Source organism: Dromiciops gliroides, chromosome 3, assembly GCF_019393635.1.
Source record: "Dromiciops gliroides isolate mDroGli1 chromosome 3, mDroGli1.pri, whole genome shotgun sequence".
NCBI classification, from domain to species: Eukaryota; Metazoa; Chordata; class Mammalia; order Microbiotheria; family Microbiotheriidae; genus Dromiciops; species Dromiciops gliroides.
This window is the reverse complement of record NC_057863.1, coordinates 178793723-178810260: the sequence shown is the minus strand read 5'-3', so window position 1 is coordinate 178810260 and position 16538 is coordinate 178793723. Positions and strand designations below refer to the sequence as shown.

At 38.6% G+C, this 16538-nt stretch overlaps 1 protein-coding gene across 1 annotated transcript in view; it reads left to right on the top strand.

Moving 5' to 3' along the window:
- GAS6 (growth arrest specific 6) overlaps positions 1-16538 on the top strand; it is a 101974-nt gene that overhangs the window by 39391 nt on the left and 46045 nt on the right. The window contains 2 exon segments of the mRNA XM_043990631.1: positions 5720-5744; positions 9522-9584. Coding sequence (XP_043846566.1) covers positions 5720-5744; positions 9522-9584 — 88 coding nt within the window.

Here is a 16538-nt window from a genome sequence, read left to right as displayed (position 1 = left end):
TTACTAAATGCTTTCTCTGTGCCAGGTACTGTGCTAGATTTGAAGATATAAAGACAAAAGTGATAGACTCCCTGCCCTCAAGGAGCTCACATTCTACTTGGGGGAGGGGGATACAACATGTCCCAATCCATGTTCTCCTTCTCTATAATAGATCTCTGAGTTAGGAGTCTCTACTTGCCTTGAGTTGGTTAAATTTCCATTAGAACATAAATTCCTTATTAGTAGGGATTGTCTCACTCATTACTATTCTGTTATTCTATCTCCATTGCCTAGTACATAGTAGGAACTTAATAAATTCTTGTTAATTGCTTGAGTTCTCCTAGCATACTAGCTTCAGTGGCTCATTCTCCTGGCAAGGCTAATAAAAAATTACAAAGTCATTGACCAGATTCATAACTGCATAGCCCTGGGGGGTGGGGAGGGCAGTACCTATCTTGGAAGCAAAAATCCTTCTGTTTATCATTAAATTCCTGTAAACTGTCCTTTATAAGGATGAATACTAGCCATAGGGGCCCCAGCCAAATTTCAGTGACCCAGATAAAAGCATCAGACAGCTAAGAGTTGGGCTCACCCTGAGAAGAAATTAGTTTGTGTTTGATTCTGTAATATCACCGTGGAAGAGTGATTAGGAGTATGTCAATGGGGTAAGCCATCTAAATTCTTAAAAATGGGTTCCAGCAAGTTTAGTGGCCAGTCCCATATTGTACCTCCTCTTTCTCTTGGAAGGGGTGAGGGGGTGTGAATGGTCTTTCTTTTGACTTAGGTTGTTTTTTTTTTCCCATGTCTCTTATGAATTGGTTTTCATTAGCCAGGCAATTTTCACCTTGTTTTATGTTTGTAAGAAGAGAGATGGTTTGGTATAGTAGAAACATGGAGAGACCTAAGTCTGGATTCTGCCCCCAACACTCACTGACCTTTGTGGCCTTAAGCAAATTATTTCCCCGATACACATTTTAGATTCCCCTTGTGAAGAGGCAAATGATACATTATTTGTGATACCTCTAGTATTTGCCTTACAGGGTCATTGTGTGGATCAAATAAAATAATTACATAATGTGCTCTGTGGCTCTTAAAATCCTCTATAAATGTCAGCTGTTATTGATAGAATACCAAGGGACAGGGATAGGGATTGCCTCTGTGACTTCATTGGTAGATGGAGCTTCTGGTGAGGAAATTCCTTCTACCAATGTAAGCTGGTACCTTCTCTCAAACATTAAATACATTTTATCTTCACAACACCCCTGGGAGGAAGGGACTAGGTATTATTATTAGCTCCTAGGTGGTGAGTGCAGGAAATGGTGCACTGGGCCTGGGATTTGGAAGAACTGAGTTCAAAGAGGACCTCAGATACACAGATAGCTGTGTAACCTTGAGAATGTCTCTTAATCTCTGTTTGCCTCAGTTATAAAGCAGGCTTAACAATAGCATCTATTTCCCAGAGTTGTTGAGAGGATCCAATAAGATGACATTTATAAAGCATTTGGCACAATGCCTGGCACATAATAGGTGTTTAAATAAATGCTTATTTCCTTCTTTCTTTCCCTCCTTCCTTCCTTCCTTCCTTTCTTCTCTCTTTTTTTTTTTGGCAGGGCAATGAGGGTTACAGTGACTTGCCCAAGGTCACACAGCTAGTAAGTGTCAAGAATCTGAGGCTGAATTTGAACTCAGGTCCTCCTGAATCCAGGGCCAGTGCTTTATCCACTGCACTACCTAGCTGCCCCTCCTTCCTTTCTTAATGTATCTCCCAGGCTCCCCTCACCAACCCATCTTCCACACAGCAGCTAAATTAATGTTCATAAATCATAGGTCTAACACTGCTTAAGAAACTCTTGTATTTGACTTTTAAAGCTTCTCAGGGAACTAGGTGGGGCAATTGTTAGAGCTCTATACCTGGAGAAAGGACGTCCTGAGTTCTAGCCTCTTACACTTAGTTTGTGAGCCTAAGGAAGTCACTTAACCTTTTACAGCCTCAGTTTCCTCATCTATAAAAGAGGGGAAATAATAGCCCTTACCTCCCAGGGATGTTGTGAGGATAAAATGAATTTAATGTTCGTAAAGTGCTTTGTAAACCTTAAAGCACTGTATAAATTTCATTGTTGTTGTAGTTAATACAGTTACTAAGTGTTTCCAACATACCTTACCACTGTCACTGCACATTAATTTCCCTCACATATTCTCCCTTATACTAACTTGGGTCCCTTACTGGTAATTCACCTCCTGTGACATTCCATCTCCCATCACCCATCTTTCCCTTATTCCTCAAATACACAGCTTTTTCACTTACTCTTCATAGCATCCCTAGATTTTCTCAAAGCTCAGCTCATATCACCTCTCACAGAAAAACCTATTTCGATCTTCCTAACTGCTAGTGCTCCACCCTCCAGAAATTACTTTGTATTTTTGTTATTCAGTCGTGTTTGATTCTTTCTAAACCCATTTGGGATTTTTCTTGGCAAAGATGCTGGAGTGGTTTGCCATTTCCTTCTCCAGCTCATTTTACAGAGGAGGAAGCTGAGGCAAACGGTAAAATGACTTGTCCAGGGTCACACAGTAATAAGTGTCTGAAGTAAAATTTAAATTCAGATTTTTCTGGCTTCACACCCACCCCTCTATCCACTGAGTTATCTAGCTAACCTTACTTTGTATATATTTTGTATCTAATATTCTGTGTAAAAATTGTCTTCTCTGGCCAACGGAATATAAACTCTGAAAATGGCAGAATGTGTTTCCCTTTTGTTTTTGTATCTCCATTGCCTAGCACCATGTCTAACATGGAATAGATACTTAGTAAAAAGCCTTTTGAGGAATAAATGAATTCCCATTTTTCTTGACTTTCTAAAGAAATCTGTATTTGTCAGGAATGATGCTTGTTTTCACTTTGTAGGTTTGAAGCTTCAAGTCTGGCACTCAACAGATTGTTAATTTGTTCCAAAATATTTTGGCAGCAAGTAGGACACACCATGACTGGGAAACACAAATGGCAGTGCCCAGGTTGTGACCACAGCATTCCAAAAGCCAGGTTCTTTAAAAGTGTGGTTTACTGAAGAGTGATCAATATAATTTTCCCTCTGTTATGTTTTTTTAAATAAAAACATAACTCATCATTTAAAGGACCAGTTTTAACTATTAACTAGGATTACTGAACACTATTTTCAAAAAGATGCTACCCAGTTGCACTAGATTTAAAGAAATCACTAATCCTTAGTCTAACACTTGCATTCCTGAAGCTTGAAAGGAACATTTCTTTTGTCCACCTTAAAGATTTAACTTTAGCATCAATAGCCCTTCACACAGTGTCCTTGTGGGCTTCCCTTGCACACAGAATATCCATGAATGTTGGAGACAGGTTGTAAAGACTTCTAAAGGGTTAAGTAGGATTCTTGTAAACAACTTTTTCCTTATGCCACTATGTTTCAGCATTAAGTCTAAGCAGAGGAGGAAGCTTCTGCAGTTATTTGGTTATCACTCTAACTAGAGGAAGCTATAATTCCCTACTTTCTGTCAGTAAAAGGTAGAGCAGACATTAGTTTTTCACTCCACTGCTAGCAATTAGTCTAGTCTTATTTCATTCATGGCTAGAAGTAGAAAGAGAACACAAGAGATCCATGCAAAAGCTTGGGATTATTATTTTTTCAATCTGAGGGGAGTAATTTTCTTATTTTTAACCACAGTTCTTAGCATTTTCAAACCAGAATTGGTCTTACTCAACATTTGCAATGAATGGTCCCTTAGCAACCATCCCACACAGGGTTATATACAAACTTTTGCTTCTGATACAGCTGTTTTCTTTTACAGAACTTGGAAGTGACAAATATTACAATTTCACTAGAAAATAACTTTTAGAGACACAGAAAATTCTTTATTACCAAGGCCTTTAAAGAAAGCTATCAAGTAGTTTTACCCCATGGGACAATTCTGGGTTCTCTCAATATAGTAAAAAGTAGAGCAGAAAGGAGGCAGGTAGGTACAGGATGAATGTAGTTAATTGGCATTGACAATATGGGATGAGACAAGTGCAAATTTAGAAGGTTGGCATTTTTGAATATTTAGAAAATTATCTGAAAGTTATTGAAAGCATATAGATGGACTTGTAAGGTAAATTTATTTAACATTAATGGGTCTTTGTGGTTAAATGAAGTTTGAAACTTGGTAAATCTCAATATTCCTAGGTTTCCAGAACTGTTCATCAATTTAGGAGACTAAGAGGGCAAAATCATATTTCCTATTTGGATTATAGTTCATATAGCAGAAATTATTTTACCAGGTTAGTCAGACTATGGATGCTGTCCCTATGGAATACAGCAGAGATTCTAGGAAAGTGTCAGATGAGTGACACTTCCAGTTCTGTAACAGAAAAATCCTAAAGAATTCCAAAGGATACAGACTCAACAGATAGGCAGAACCATTACCAACACCCTCCTACCTATCTACCTGACAATCAGTGCCCTTCAGCAGCTTAAATGCCAGGTCCTGCTTCTGGATCTTTTTCTTTTTTTTTTTTTCTACATTGGTTCTTTTTTTTTTTTTTTTTTGCGGGGCAATGGGGGTTAAGTGACTTGCCCAGGGTCACACAGCTAGTAAGTGTCAAGTGTCTGAGGCCGGATTTGAACTCAGGTACTCCTGACTCCAGGGCCGGTGCTCTATCCACTGAGCAACCTAGCCGCCCCTGACATTGGTTCTTTAGCCCTTGAGTCATTTCTATCCTTCATTCCTCACCCTTCCAACCTTTGTTCATCATTCCTATAGTGATTTATGGGGAGGGAATTTCATAAATGGTACCCTGATATAACTCCTCTAAACAATTTGTTTCCCAAGAATAATTTCTGCAAGCAATTGAAGGTTCATGGGTTTAATTATACAGAATTACAAAGTTCTCCAAGTCACAGTTCAGTTGGAAAGATCATTGTTTTTGCAGTCAGGGGCATTGGGTTCAAATCCTAACTGCCCTGGGCCTGAATTTCCTTATCTGTAAAATGAGAGAGTTGGACTAGATGACCAGTCCTAAGTCATATTATCTTAAGTTCCTTGGATAGGACTCGAGTTAATCCAATACTTAGAAAGTTGTGTCTTGAATGACTCCTCCTCCAAAGTCATGACTTTCTCAACTGATGTCCCTTTTGCAGTGCCATTAGACCAGTGTTCTGAGGACACCGCGATCAAGAAAGTCCACCAGTTGTTTGGGGGAAATAATTCCGCATATTAGCATCTTTAGTTTTTTCTCTTATTTGCCTCTTTATTCAGAGTAAGAAGTGTCACTTTGTACAGAGGGTATTGCCACAGATACCATTGCACGAGAGGGAAGGAAAGGGGAAGCAGGTGGCTAGATGATGTTTTATTTTTCCCTTTGATTTTTAGCCACTGATTCCTCTTACTCTGTATAGCCCACAGCTAGACTCTGTAAAGCCAATGGCTTTACCTCTTGCACAATGGGTTAAGTGGCTTTCTGGACAGTCACTGCCAATGTTTATTCTGTGACTCACCTGTCAAGAACTTCTCCAAAACCGGGTCAGCATTTTTTGTTATTTTTCACCACTTATCAAATGCATTACTTCCATGATAGTGACTATCTCAGTCCATTTAAGAAAAAGAACATCCAGGTTGGCCCCAAATTTGGACCGTGCATTTGCTGGTATGGGTCACTGGCCATTAGCTAACTGCTGGTTGGATTGAGAAGTCAATCATTGTACTAATCAACCCTTTTTCTTTTTTTCTCCCATAGGAATATTTTTACCCAAGATATTTAGGTGAGTCTTAATTATGACTTTTCTTTCATGGGCACTGTGGGACGATACACTTTATATTGGATAAATGCAATGTACCATTATGAGGCTTCACCTACATACAATTTAAGTGGAGGGGAGGATTGCTTAATTATAGACTGATATAGGTACTCTTAAGATCATTCTGGCCAATGTTTTTTTAATGGTTTCTAAGTGACCCATATTGGCTGATCCTAAAGGCATTTTCTGAAACACTGTTTGGCTGAGATTCTATCTGTATACAGAGTTTATCCTTTAGAAGTAGTCTGCATGAGCCATGGTACAAAGAGTGCTTGGTTTGATCTCAGGGAGTCTATTTGAATTCTGATTTTGCTGTTCTTCACATGTCATTACTTCTTATGTTTTATTTTCTTCATATGTATGACTTCACATGTAAAATGAGGGCGTTGGACCAGATACCCTCTAAAGTTCCTCCCAACTTGAGCTCTATGATGCTATGATATGGTCATAGAGGAGCATGGGTAAGAGAACATGCTCCCAAAGGCACTGTTTATAAAGGACATTTTTGTCAGTTTCCCACTAATTTTATACTTTCAAAAGTTTGTTTCTGGGGCTTAAATTTTGACTACAAATAAAAAATATTTCTGCCTAAAATTCCTGTTCAGTACTGCTATAATACATTGTAATTGACTTGCAATGAAAAATCTTGACATCTTTCAGGTACAGGAATCAGAGCAGGGGTGCTTTTACATTCAAAGGAATGGGGTTTGGGATTCCTATCCCCATCTCAGATCTTATTCTCTCCATACACTGGATATGGACCCTTCTGGCAGAAATACCTGTTAGAGCAGTTATAGCTAAATGAATTTACCCATAAGGATGAGGGAGGGAATAAGAATTCTGCATGTAGGTAACAGTCAAGCCCCTGTGATTGGGGGGCTTCCTCTAGGCACTATAGATATTTTCCTATATCTGATGGGCAACAGCAGGAGCTCATTAAACTTGAGAGAGGCAGCATGGTATAAGAAGGAAGAAAACAAGCATTTATTAAGTACATACTATGTGTTAGGTGTGGCAGCTAGGTGTCTTGGTGAACAGGGAACACAGATAGAGTGTCCTGGAGTCAGTAATACTCTTCTTCATGAGTTCAAATCTGGCCTCAGACATGTACTAACTACATAACTTTGGACAAGTCACTTTGCCCTGTTTGCCTCAGTTACCTCATCTATAAAATGAACTAGAGAAGGAAATGGCAAACCATTCTAGTACCTTTGTCAAGAAAACCCCAAATGAAGTCATGAAGAGTCGGATATGACTGAAAAATGATTGGACAACATGTTCTAGGCACTTTACAAATATTATCCCTTTCAATCCTCACAGCAGGCCTGTTAAGGAGGTGCTATAATCATCCCCATTTTACAGTTGAGGAAACTGAGGCAGGTGGAGGCTAAATGACTTTCCCAGGGTCACCCAACAACTAAGTATATAAGGCTAGATTTTTTGTTTTTGTTTTTTGTTTTGTTTTGTTTTGTTTTGCAGGGCAGTGAGGGTTAAGTGACTTGCCCAGGGTCACACAAAAGCTAGTAAGTATAAAGTGTTTGAGGCTGGATTTGAACTCAGGTACTCCTGAATTCAGGGCCAGTGCTTTATCCACTGCACCACCTAGCTGCCCCAAGGCTAGATTTGAACTCAGGTCTCCCTCAGCGTGTACCATTTGGCTGCCTCTACAAATGTAATAGAAAAAGTGTTTGCCTTGGAGGTAAGAGAGACCAGTGTTCTAATCCAGTTCTGACACTTATAATTTTGTGAACTTAGGTGAGTCATCTAACTTCCCCGAAGTCTAGTTTCTTCAGCTGCAAAACAAGAATAATACCACAGAAATATCTCTTGCACCTTCCTGACAATGTTGTGAGGCTCATGAGATAGTGGATATAAAGGGGTTTTGCCAACCTTAAAACACTAAGGAAATGTCAGATATTAAGGATACAGGATACTGGATACAGGCATTTACCAGTTCTGAACCTCTGACTACAATATACAGTACTTCAAGGTCTTGTTAAGTAGGGAACTTTATCCGTATGAAATCAATCATGGATTTGGTCTTTCTAATGACTCATAATTGTAGGTCTTCATATTGCTTACCTGACTGTATACAGTCTTGTGTCCCTTCAAGAAGTCTTATTCTTAATTACAGGATGTCGTGTTTCTTAGAGGGCATTTTGTCAATTCAGAATGACTTTCAAATTAAAAACATAATTCTCAGGGGGCAGCTAGGTGGCGCAATGGATAAAGCACTGGCCTTGGATTCAGAAGGACCTGAGTTCAAATCTGGCCTTAGGCACTTGACACTTACTAGCCGTGTGACCCTGGGCAAGTCACTTACCCCTCACTGACCCGCAAAAAAAAAACACCAAAAAAACCCCATAATTCTCAGACCATTTATGCACCTTTGATAAATAGTGTTATTTAGTCTAAGTAGACCGAAGTTTAAATATGTCCTCAAATACTTACTAGCTGTTTGACCCCTTGCAAGTCACTTAACTTCTCTACAACTCTGTTTCCTCATCTGTAAAATGAGAAGCATTGGGCTTAATGATCTCAAAAAGTCTCTTCCAAAACTGAGATGCTAGTCCACTGTTGGTGGTATTGTTAACTCATCCAACCATTCTGGAGAACAATTTGGAACTATGCCCAAAGAACTATAAAACTGTGTATAATCTTTGATCCAGCAATACTACTACTAGGTCTGTATCCCAAAGAGATCATACAAAAGGGAAAAGGACCCACATGCACAAAAATATTTGTAATTGCTCTTTTTGGGGTGGCTAAGAATTAGAAATCAAAGGAATGCCCATCATTTGGGGGAATGGCTAAACAAACTGTGGTATATGATTGCGATGGAATAGTATTGTGCTATAAGAAATGACAAACAGGATGATTTCAGAAAGGCCAGGAAAGACTTATATGAATTGATGTATAGTGAAGTAAGCAGAAGCAGGAAAACATTGTGCACAGCGACAGCAATATTGTTTAATGGAGTACTTTAAATGACAACTATTCTCAGCACTACAATGATCCAAGACAATCCCAAAGGACTAATGATGAAGCATGCTATCCACCTCCAAAGAAAGAATGGATGTTGATTGAACATTGAATGAACTGAGGCATGCTATTTTTCACTTAATGTCATTTTTTCTCTTTTATTCAAGTTTTCTTAAACAAAATGACTAATATGGTATTCTTTTACATAGTTGTGGATGTATAACCTATATCTGATTGCTTACCCCCTCAGAGAGGGAGAGGAGGGAAGGAAGGAGGGATAGAATTCAGAACTCAAAACTTTAAATAAAAATGTTTATTATTATTTTTTCAAAAGTCTATCCAAGCTCTAATCAATGATTTGTTACATGCTGGCCATCTTGTTTGGCATGTCAGAGAACTCAGTATACATTATCAGATGTGTTGCCATATAATAGCAACTTCAGTTGAGTAGCTGTTAATATTTATTTTTTGATACCTAGTAGAATCTCAGGTAGACTCTTCTAATTGGAGTAATTCTCTTTTTTTTGTTAGAGTTGAAGAGTTTGTATTAACTAGGGAAATTTTATGTTTATATAAATATAATACATAATATTTGTATAATATATAATAATATATAAAATAGACTATGCATTTTATATTTATATAATATAATCCATACTACATGTACTAATTTCTTCTCCCAAGTATTGCTTAAAGATATCATAGGATCCATTCTCAAATCTGTTTATTATGTGAACATATGTCTTTTTCTTCCTATAGACTGCATTGCAAAATATGGTTCCCCCTACACCAGAAATGCAAATTTCATTTCATGTGTTCGAGGTAAGTCTCTTTCCTGTAGTTCTTTTTCTAAATACTATAGTTTAACTAGATGGGAATTTTATTCGTCCATTTAAGGGAAGGATTCCAAATACTTTCTCCTGAAGAGGCTATGAAGTTGTTCCTAGGACTGTTTTTGTTGTTTGGGAGTGTGTGTGTATGTGGGGTGTTTGTTTTGTTTTGTTTCACACTGACAGTCCTTGAAATGTTCCCCCTCCTCACCTCCTCTACTCACAATTAAGCACTTCCACCACAGCTCAGATCAGGTGCCACCTTTTATACAAGGTCTTTCCCCAACCCCTGAAGTTACACTGTATTGACATTGCACGTACTTTGTACTTACCTGTAACTGTGTACCTGTGTACACGTACTTATGCTTAGTTATCTGTGCTAAGTCGCATTCCCCTCTACTACCACCACCCCCCTCTAGTAGAAGGCAAACTCTTTGAGGACTGGGATTGTGTTTGTTTTTGTCGTTTTTTCTCTTTGAATCAACAGTTCTGAGAACAGGATCTTGGCTTAAAATAAGCACCTAGCAGGGGCAGCTAGGTGGTGCAGCAGATAGAGCACCGGCCCTGGATTCAGGAGGACCTGAGTTCAAATCCGGACTCAGACACTTGACACTTACTAGCTGTGTGACCCTGGGCAAGTCACTTAACCCCAATTGCCTCACCAAAAAAAAAAGAAGAAGAAGAAGAAATAATAATAATAGCATTTATATAGCACCTACTATGTGCCAGGCACTGTGCTGAGCACTTTGTAATGATTGCCTCATTTGATCCTCACAACAACCCTGAGAAGCAGCTGCTATCATCATCCCCATTTTATAGGTGAAAAAATTAAGGCAAGGGGGTGTTAAATGCCTTGCTAAAGGTCATGCACCTACTAAGTGTCTGAGGATGGATTTAAAGAAGACCATCAGCTCAGTGCTCCATCCTCTGAGTCACCTAGGTGCCTCTGTTAAGTCTCTGCATAGTAGGTGCTTCATAATCGCTCATTAAATTGAATTGCCTTGAATTCTGTTTAACTGAACTGAATTGGAATTTCTGATAGCAAAGAAAAAGAGTGGGGGAAATAATAAATAATTCATTTTCATGGGTTTATGAGCTTAACTAGATTCATTGGCTGTGACTGGAGCAACCAGGATTGTTCAAAGTATTTTTAAGTGTCTTAAGAAATCAGATGAAAGCATAGCCTTTCCCAAGGTCACAAGAGTGCTGGATTTGGCATCTGAGTTAGCTTTGAGTTCTTGCTTTGTCTTTTTATATATGACTAGCAAACCACTTAGTTTCTTTGAACCTATTTATCCTTTTGTAAAAAAAAAGGACAACAATTCTTTTACTATCTAATTATTGGTTGTTGTGAAGAAAGCACTTTGGAAACCAGAAAGCACTCTAAAAAGATGAGTTTTATTATTATTATTATTATCCGATGATAATGGTGATGATGGCGCTAGTGGTGGTATTGATTATTATAAAAATCAAGTCAAATGATACAGCTCTCCTATTGGGACTGAGCATCCCTGGGAGATTAAGTAGTTAATGAGTAACAAAGTCTGCCTCCCAGGGCTAGTGACTGGTGATTTATTCTTTTGTTTCTTCTTCCAGTAGACATTTCATATATGATTTCCATCCAATAAAACTAGATAATATGAAGGCCTCCCTTGCACACAATGCATTGGGTGGGTGTTGGTGACAGGTTGCAAAGACATCATACCAAAAGAGTCAGGTAGGACAAGAACAACTATCTCCCTTAACAAGCAGGTGCTAAGACAGAGTCAGTTAGCCATATGCGCTGACCTAATAAAAGCCTTTTTTTTGGTTGTTGTTCCTTTGTTTGCCAAATGATCAATCAACAAGCATTTATAAAATACCTACTATGTGCTAGGCACTATACGAGGTCCCAGGGTTACAAAGACCAAAATGAAAGTCTCTGTCCTCAAAGAGCTTACATTCATTAGACCAGACTAAGAGTGTTTCCTTTCATGTTCCAATATGCACTATGGACTAATTACAGATTTTTGGAGATAATATGAGCTCTTTAGCCTGGGAAAACAATTAGCTTCCCAAAGATTTACATTTCTGGATCTTAGAAGAATTAGACAGAGATAAGGGGGAGGAAGATTGAATCTTGTATGTATGGGTAGGATTATTTTTTTCCTTTGTGTCTTTATCACAGTGCCCTACTCATAATATTCGATCGATACATTCTTTAATGAGATTGGGTGGTGACATGGCTCAAAAGATATTCACTGTGGACACTGGAGTGGCCAAGCATTTGCCTAAAGCAGGAGTTTTTTAAATCTTCTTTATTGTGCCATGGAAGTCTGTGTATGGACTGCTCTGAATAGTATTCTTAAATGCATAAAATAAAATGCACAGAATTATAAAGGAAATCAATTATATTAAAATAAAGATATACTTTTTCCTATTATCCATGTTCTTGAACCCACAGACACCAGGGCAAGAATCCCAGGCCCAAAGCCTGTACATCGTTCCAGTTCCTTAGGGTCTCCTAACACTTAAGACGCTCAGTTTTTTAGTCTTGTTTTCCAAAAAGTATAGATATTTCCAGTTTCCTCCTCTCAAAGCCAAAAGCTTCTGCAAGTATTAAAACATTTTGGTTTAGGGGAAATGAGGTTCTTGGCATCAATATTTATTGCACATGATTTTTTTTTCAGCTGCTTTGCCCTTTTTGAAGCATTTTGAATTAATATTCTCTCTCGGTGTCTCTGTGTCAAAATGAGGTGGAAGCTCAAATAGCCTTGAATAAGACAAGGGTTAATAAATTCTCCCCCTCCCCCTTCCCTTGTGCCTATATATATTTCTATGGGGAAAAAATCTCCCGTGTCTCCTTCTGTAAGGTCAGAACAAAGGGTTGCTGTATGTAGTATGAGTCCTGACTTACTACTTATTGTCACCCTGAAATACTTGTGGGGGGACCCAAAATATAACACAGAAAAGTATTCTTTCATCAGTCAGCAAATGTTTCACATTCCATTCCACAGCAACAAACTAGTTCCTTCCTCCCTTTCCTGAAACCCAGATTTCTGCTGAGGGCCAAGATAAATTCTTTATCTCCTCAACAACTCAGTCCTTGGTGGCACTTGTAAAGAGTCCAGCCCAACCATTCGGCTCAGAAAGAGACCTGCCTGGGAGGGTTTTGGTCCAGCTTTACTGCCAAATACATAGGCAAGGAAGCAGAGGGTGGATTTTTCAGGGGTCCTATTAAATAACTCTATTTCTCATTCACCCCCATTCAGTTTCCCACTAAAAAGAGAAGCAAGAAATTTTTTTACAATCTTTGTAGGGTATATGTGTTGAGGCGGAGCACTGTGGTTGTTTAGAAATTGTGTTTAGTGGACCTAAACTATGCTGGGATTCAGGGAACTTAAATTCTAGTCCTTGCTACTTATTTTTTTAATTAACTATTTGACCTTGGGCAAAGCACTCACCCTCTCCTGGCCCCTCCATTTCCTAATCTCTTACTGAGTTGGAAAATCTGACTTCTAATGTATTTTCCAACTCAAAATATTCCAGGATTCTTTAGAAAACTATTCCTCACAAAAAGGACAAAGACAAGATAGGGCAATATCAGGAAGAAGTACAGCAATCTCCCTCCCACCCAACTTTTTCAAACTGATCCAGAAATGTACCCAGACTGAATCATGATCAGAGAATCCATGGAAAAAAAATCACAGTGAGTCGTATTTTTTCCAATCCAGGGCAGCACAGGGAGATAGACAAAGAAGTTGTGGGACACCAAGGGCAGGGTATAGCCAGTTATGACCCTGCAGAGCATTCCAGACAAGAAGAGGTCCCAGATCTAGCACAGATAAGCCTGAACTTGAGAAAGAGTATATGTGTCAACTGGCAGTTCTGTTGCTCACTACTCAGCTCTGGGTCACAGATCCAGGGTTGACTGAAGAGGGGACTAAGACCTAAGGATGAGATGTGGTCACTGTAGACTCTAGTCTGTTTAATGAACAAAGAGCAAGTTTAGAAGCAAGCAGCAGCTATGGATCTCAGACACTAGGAACAGAGCAGGTTCTCATTTCTACCTTTAAGCCCAAGCTGAGTCTAGCAGCAGTCTACTGGAACACCAGCTGTGGCAAACTCACAGGTATGTTTCTCAGACCCAAATCCAAATCAGCCCTTGGAGAGCTCAGGCCAAGAAAGTAGTTATAAGACTTTGCATTGGTTCAGACCACTTTGGGAGCACTGAAAGTGTGTACGTCCCCAGCCTGAGCTGTCCCTGAAATACTGGCAAAACACAATAATCAATGCCCCAAGAAAGCAGCTGCAAAACCAGTCCACACATTCTCTCTGGAAGTTCACAGAGCCCAGTCCTAACATAAAGTCGAAAGTCAGGCTGGAAGAATAAGCAAACAAAGAAAAGATTATCTCCATAAAGAGCAATTTTGGTGAGAGGGAGTTCAAGACACAAATACAGAAGAGAATGATTCCAAAACACCTACAAACAAAGCCTCAAAGGAAAACAGGTTGGTCTCAAGTTAAACTGGAATTCCTGGAAGAGATGAAGCAAGAGTTAAAGATGTTTTTATGAATGAAATGAGTGCTATGAAATAAAAAATTGGAAAGGGAATAACAACTTGGCACAAGAGATACAAAATCTTACCCAAGCAACAAACATCCCTAAAAATTTGAATGAACAAAAAGAAGCTAATGATTCCATGAAACAAAAAGAAATAATTAAACAAAGTCAAAGGCTGAAAAAGTAGAAGAAAATGTAAGGCATCTCAGCAAAAACAACTGACCTTCAAAAACAAAAGCAAGGAGAAATAATTTAAGAATCACTGGATTACATACCAGCCATGAACAACAAAAAGAGCCTAACATAATATTTTAAAAATTTTTTTAATTCATAAAAGTATTTAATTTTCCAGTTACATGTAGAGATAGTTTTCAACATTTGTTTTTATATAAGATTTCTAGTTCCAAATTTTTCTTCCTCTCTCCCTTTCCTCCCCCCTCCCCAAAGAATCTGATATAGGTTATATATGTACAATCACATTAAAACATATTTCGGCATTAGTCATAAACAAATATTTCGAGAAACCGTCCAAATGTCTTAGAAATAGTAAGCAAAGTGGAAATAGAATTCTACCAGTCACCTCCTAAAAGCAGCCTCAAAATGAAAACTCCCAAGAATATTATAGCCAAAATACAGTTTCAAAGAAAAAATATTTCAAGAAGTCAGAAAGAATTCAAGAATGAGCCATTATCAGGATCCACACACATTTGGCAGCTATAAAAAAGTGAAGAGATTGGAATATGATCTCTGAGCAGGCAAAGGATATAGGCTTTCAACCAAGAGTAACTTACCTAGCAAAACTAAGTATAATCCTACAGAGGGGGAAAGTGGATCTTGAATGAAATGGAGAACTTCCATGCATTCCTAATTAAAAGACCAAAACTGTATAGAAACTTTGAAGTACAAACGCAGGAGTCAAGGGAAACAATAAAAAGGTAACATGAGAGTAATCATGAGGGACTTAAACAAGGATCGTCTATTTATATTCTAATTTTTAAAAAAATTGGGGGGGGGGGGGTGAGGCAATTGGGGTTAAGTGACTTGCCCAGGGTCCACACACCTAGTAAGTGTTAAGTGTCCTGAGTTGGATTTGAACTCGGGTCTTCCTGACTCTAGGGCCGGTGCTCTATCCACTGCGCCCACCTAGCTGCCCTATCTATTAATATTCTAATACAGGGACATGTGTCCCCTCAGAACTCTAACATCAGGGGTCACAGAAGAAGTCTAGTTAGAAGATATGAGTCTGTTGACTTGATATTTTTTAAAAAAAGGATGTGAAAGGAAATGAACAGGAATATGTTAGGGGGGAAAGGGAAAGGAAAGATTGTGAAAGTTATTTATCATAATCAGGGTATGCAAGCAGAAGTCTATCAAAGGGGGCAGCTAGGTGGCACAGTGGATAAAGTACCAGCCCTGGATTCAGGAGGACCTGAGTTCAAATCCGGCCTTGAACACTTGACACTAGCTGTGTGTTCCCGGGCAAGTCACTTAATCCTCATTGCCTGCAAAAAACAAAAGAAACAAAAAAAGAAGTCTGTCAAAACAAGGTTAAAAGAGTGGATGACTCTTGAACCTCACCTCTCATCTCAACTGGTCAAAGGAGGGAAGAGTACACACATACACACACACACACAATTGGGTTCAGGAAATACATTTCACTAAACAGGAGGGAAAGAAGAAGAACTGCGACAGGAATATAAGAGGGAAGGTAGATTAAGGGAGATATTAGTCCTAAACAAAACAAACTAAGAATTTAGAAAAAAAATATATAGCATTTTTTTTTTTGTAGTGGAAAAGACTTGGAAAATGAAGGGATGTCCCATCAATTTGGGAATGGCCTGAACAATTTGTGACATAAATGTGATGGAAGACTATTGTGCTGTAAGAAAATGACAAAGGAGATGGTTTTAAAGAAACCTGGAAAACTTGGTATGATCCAATGCAGAGTAAATGAACAGAACCAGAACAATTTATATAAATGATAACAGTATTATAAAGACAAAAAACTCTGAAGACATACAAACTCTGTTTCAGCATAATAGCCCAACCACAATTCCAGAGAACTCATGATGAAACATGCTTTTCATTTCCTGATAAGAAAGGCAAAGAATTCAATGCAGATGAAGACTATATTTCTTTTGGATTTGGCCAACAAGGGAATTTGTTTTGCTTGACTATACATGTTTCTAATAGGGTTCCTTTCTTTCTTCTTTCCTTTTCTCTTTCTCCTCTTTTTCTTCTTTCTGTTCCTTCCTTCCTTTTTTCTTCTTCCATCTCTGTCCTTTAGTCCTCCTCTTCCTTCTCTCTCTCTCCCCTTTTTGTTTTTTTGCGGGGGGGTGTTTGCAGGGAAATGGGGGTTAAGTGACTTGCCCAGGGTTCACACAGCTTATAAGTGTCAAGTGT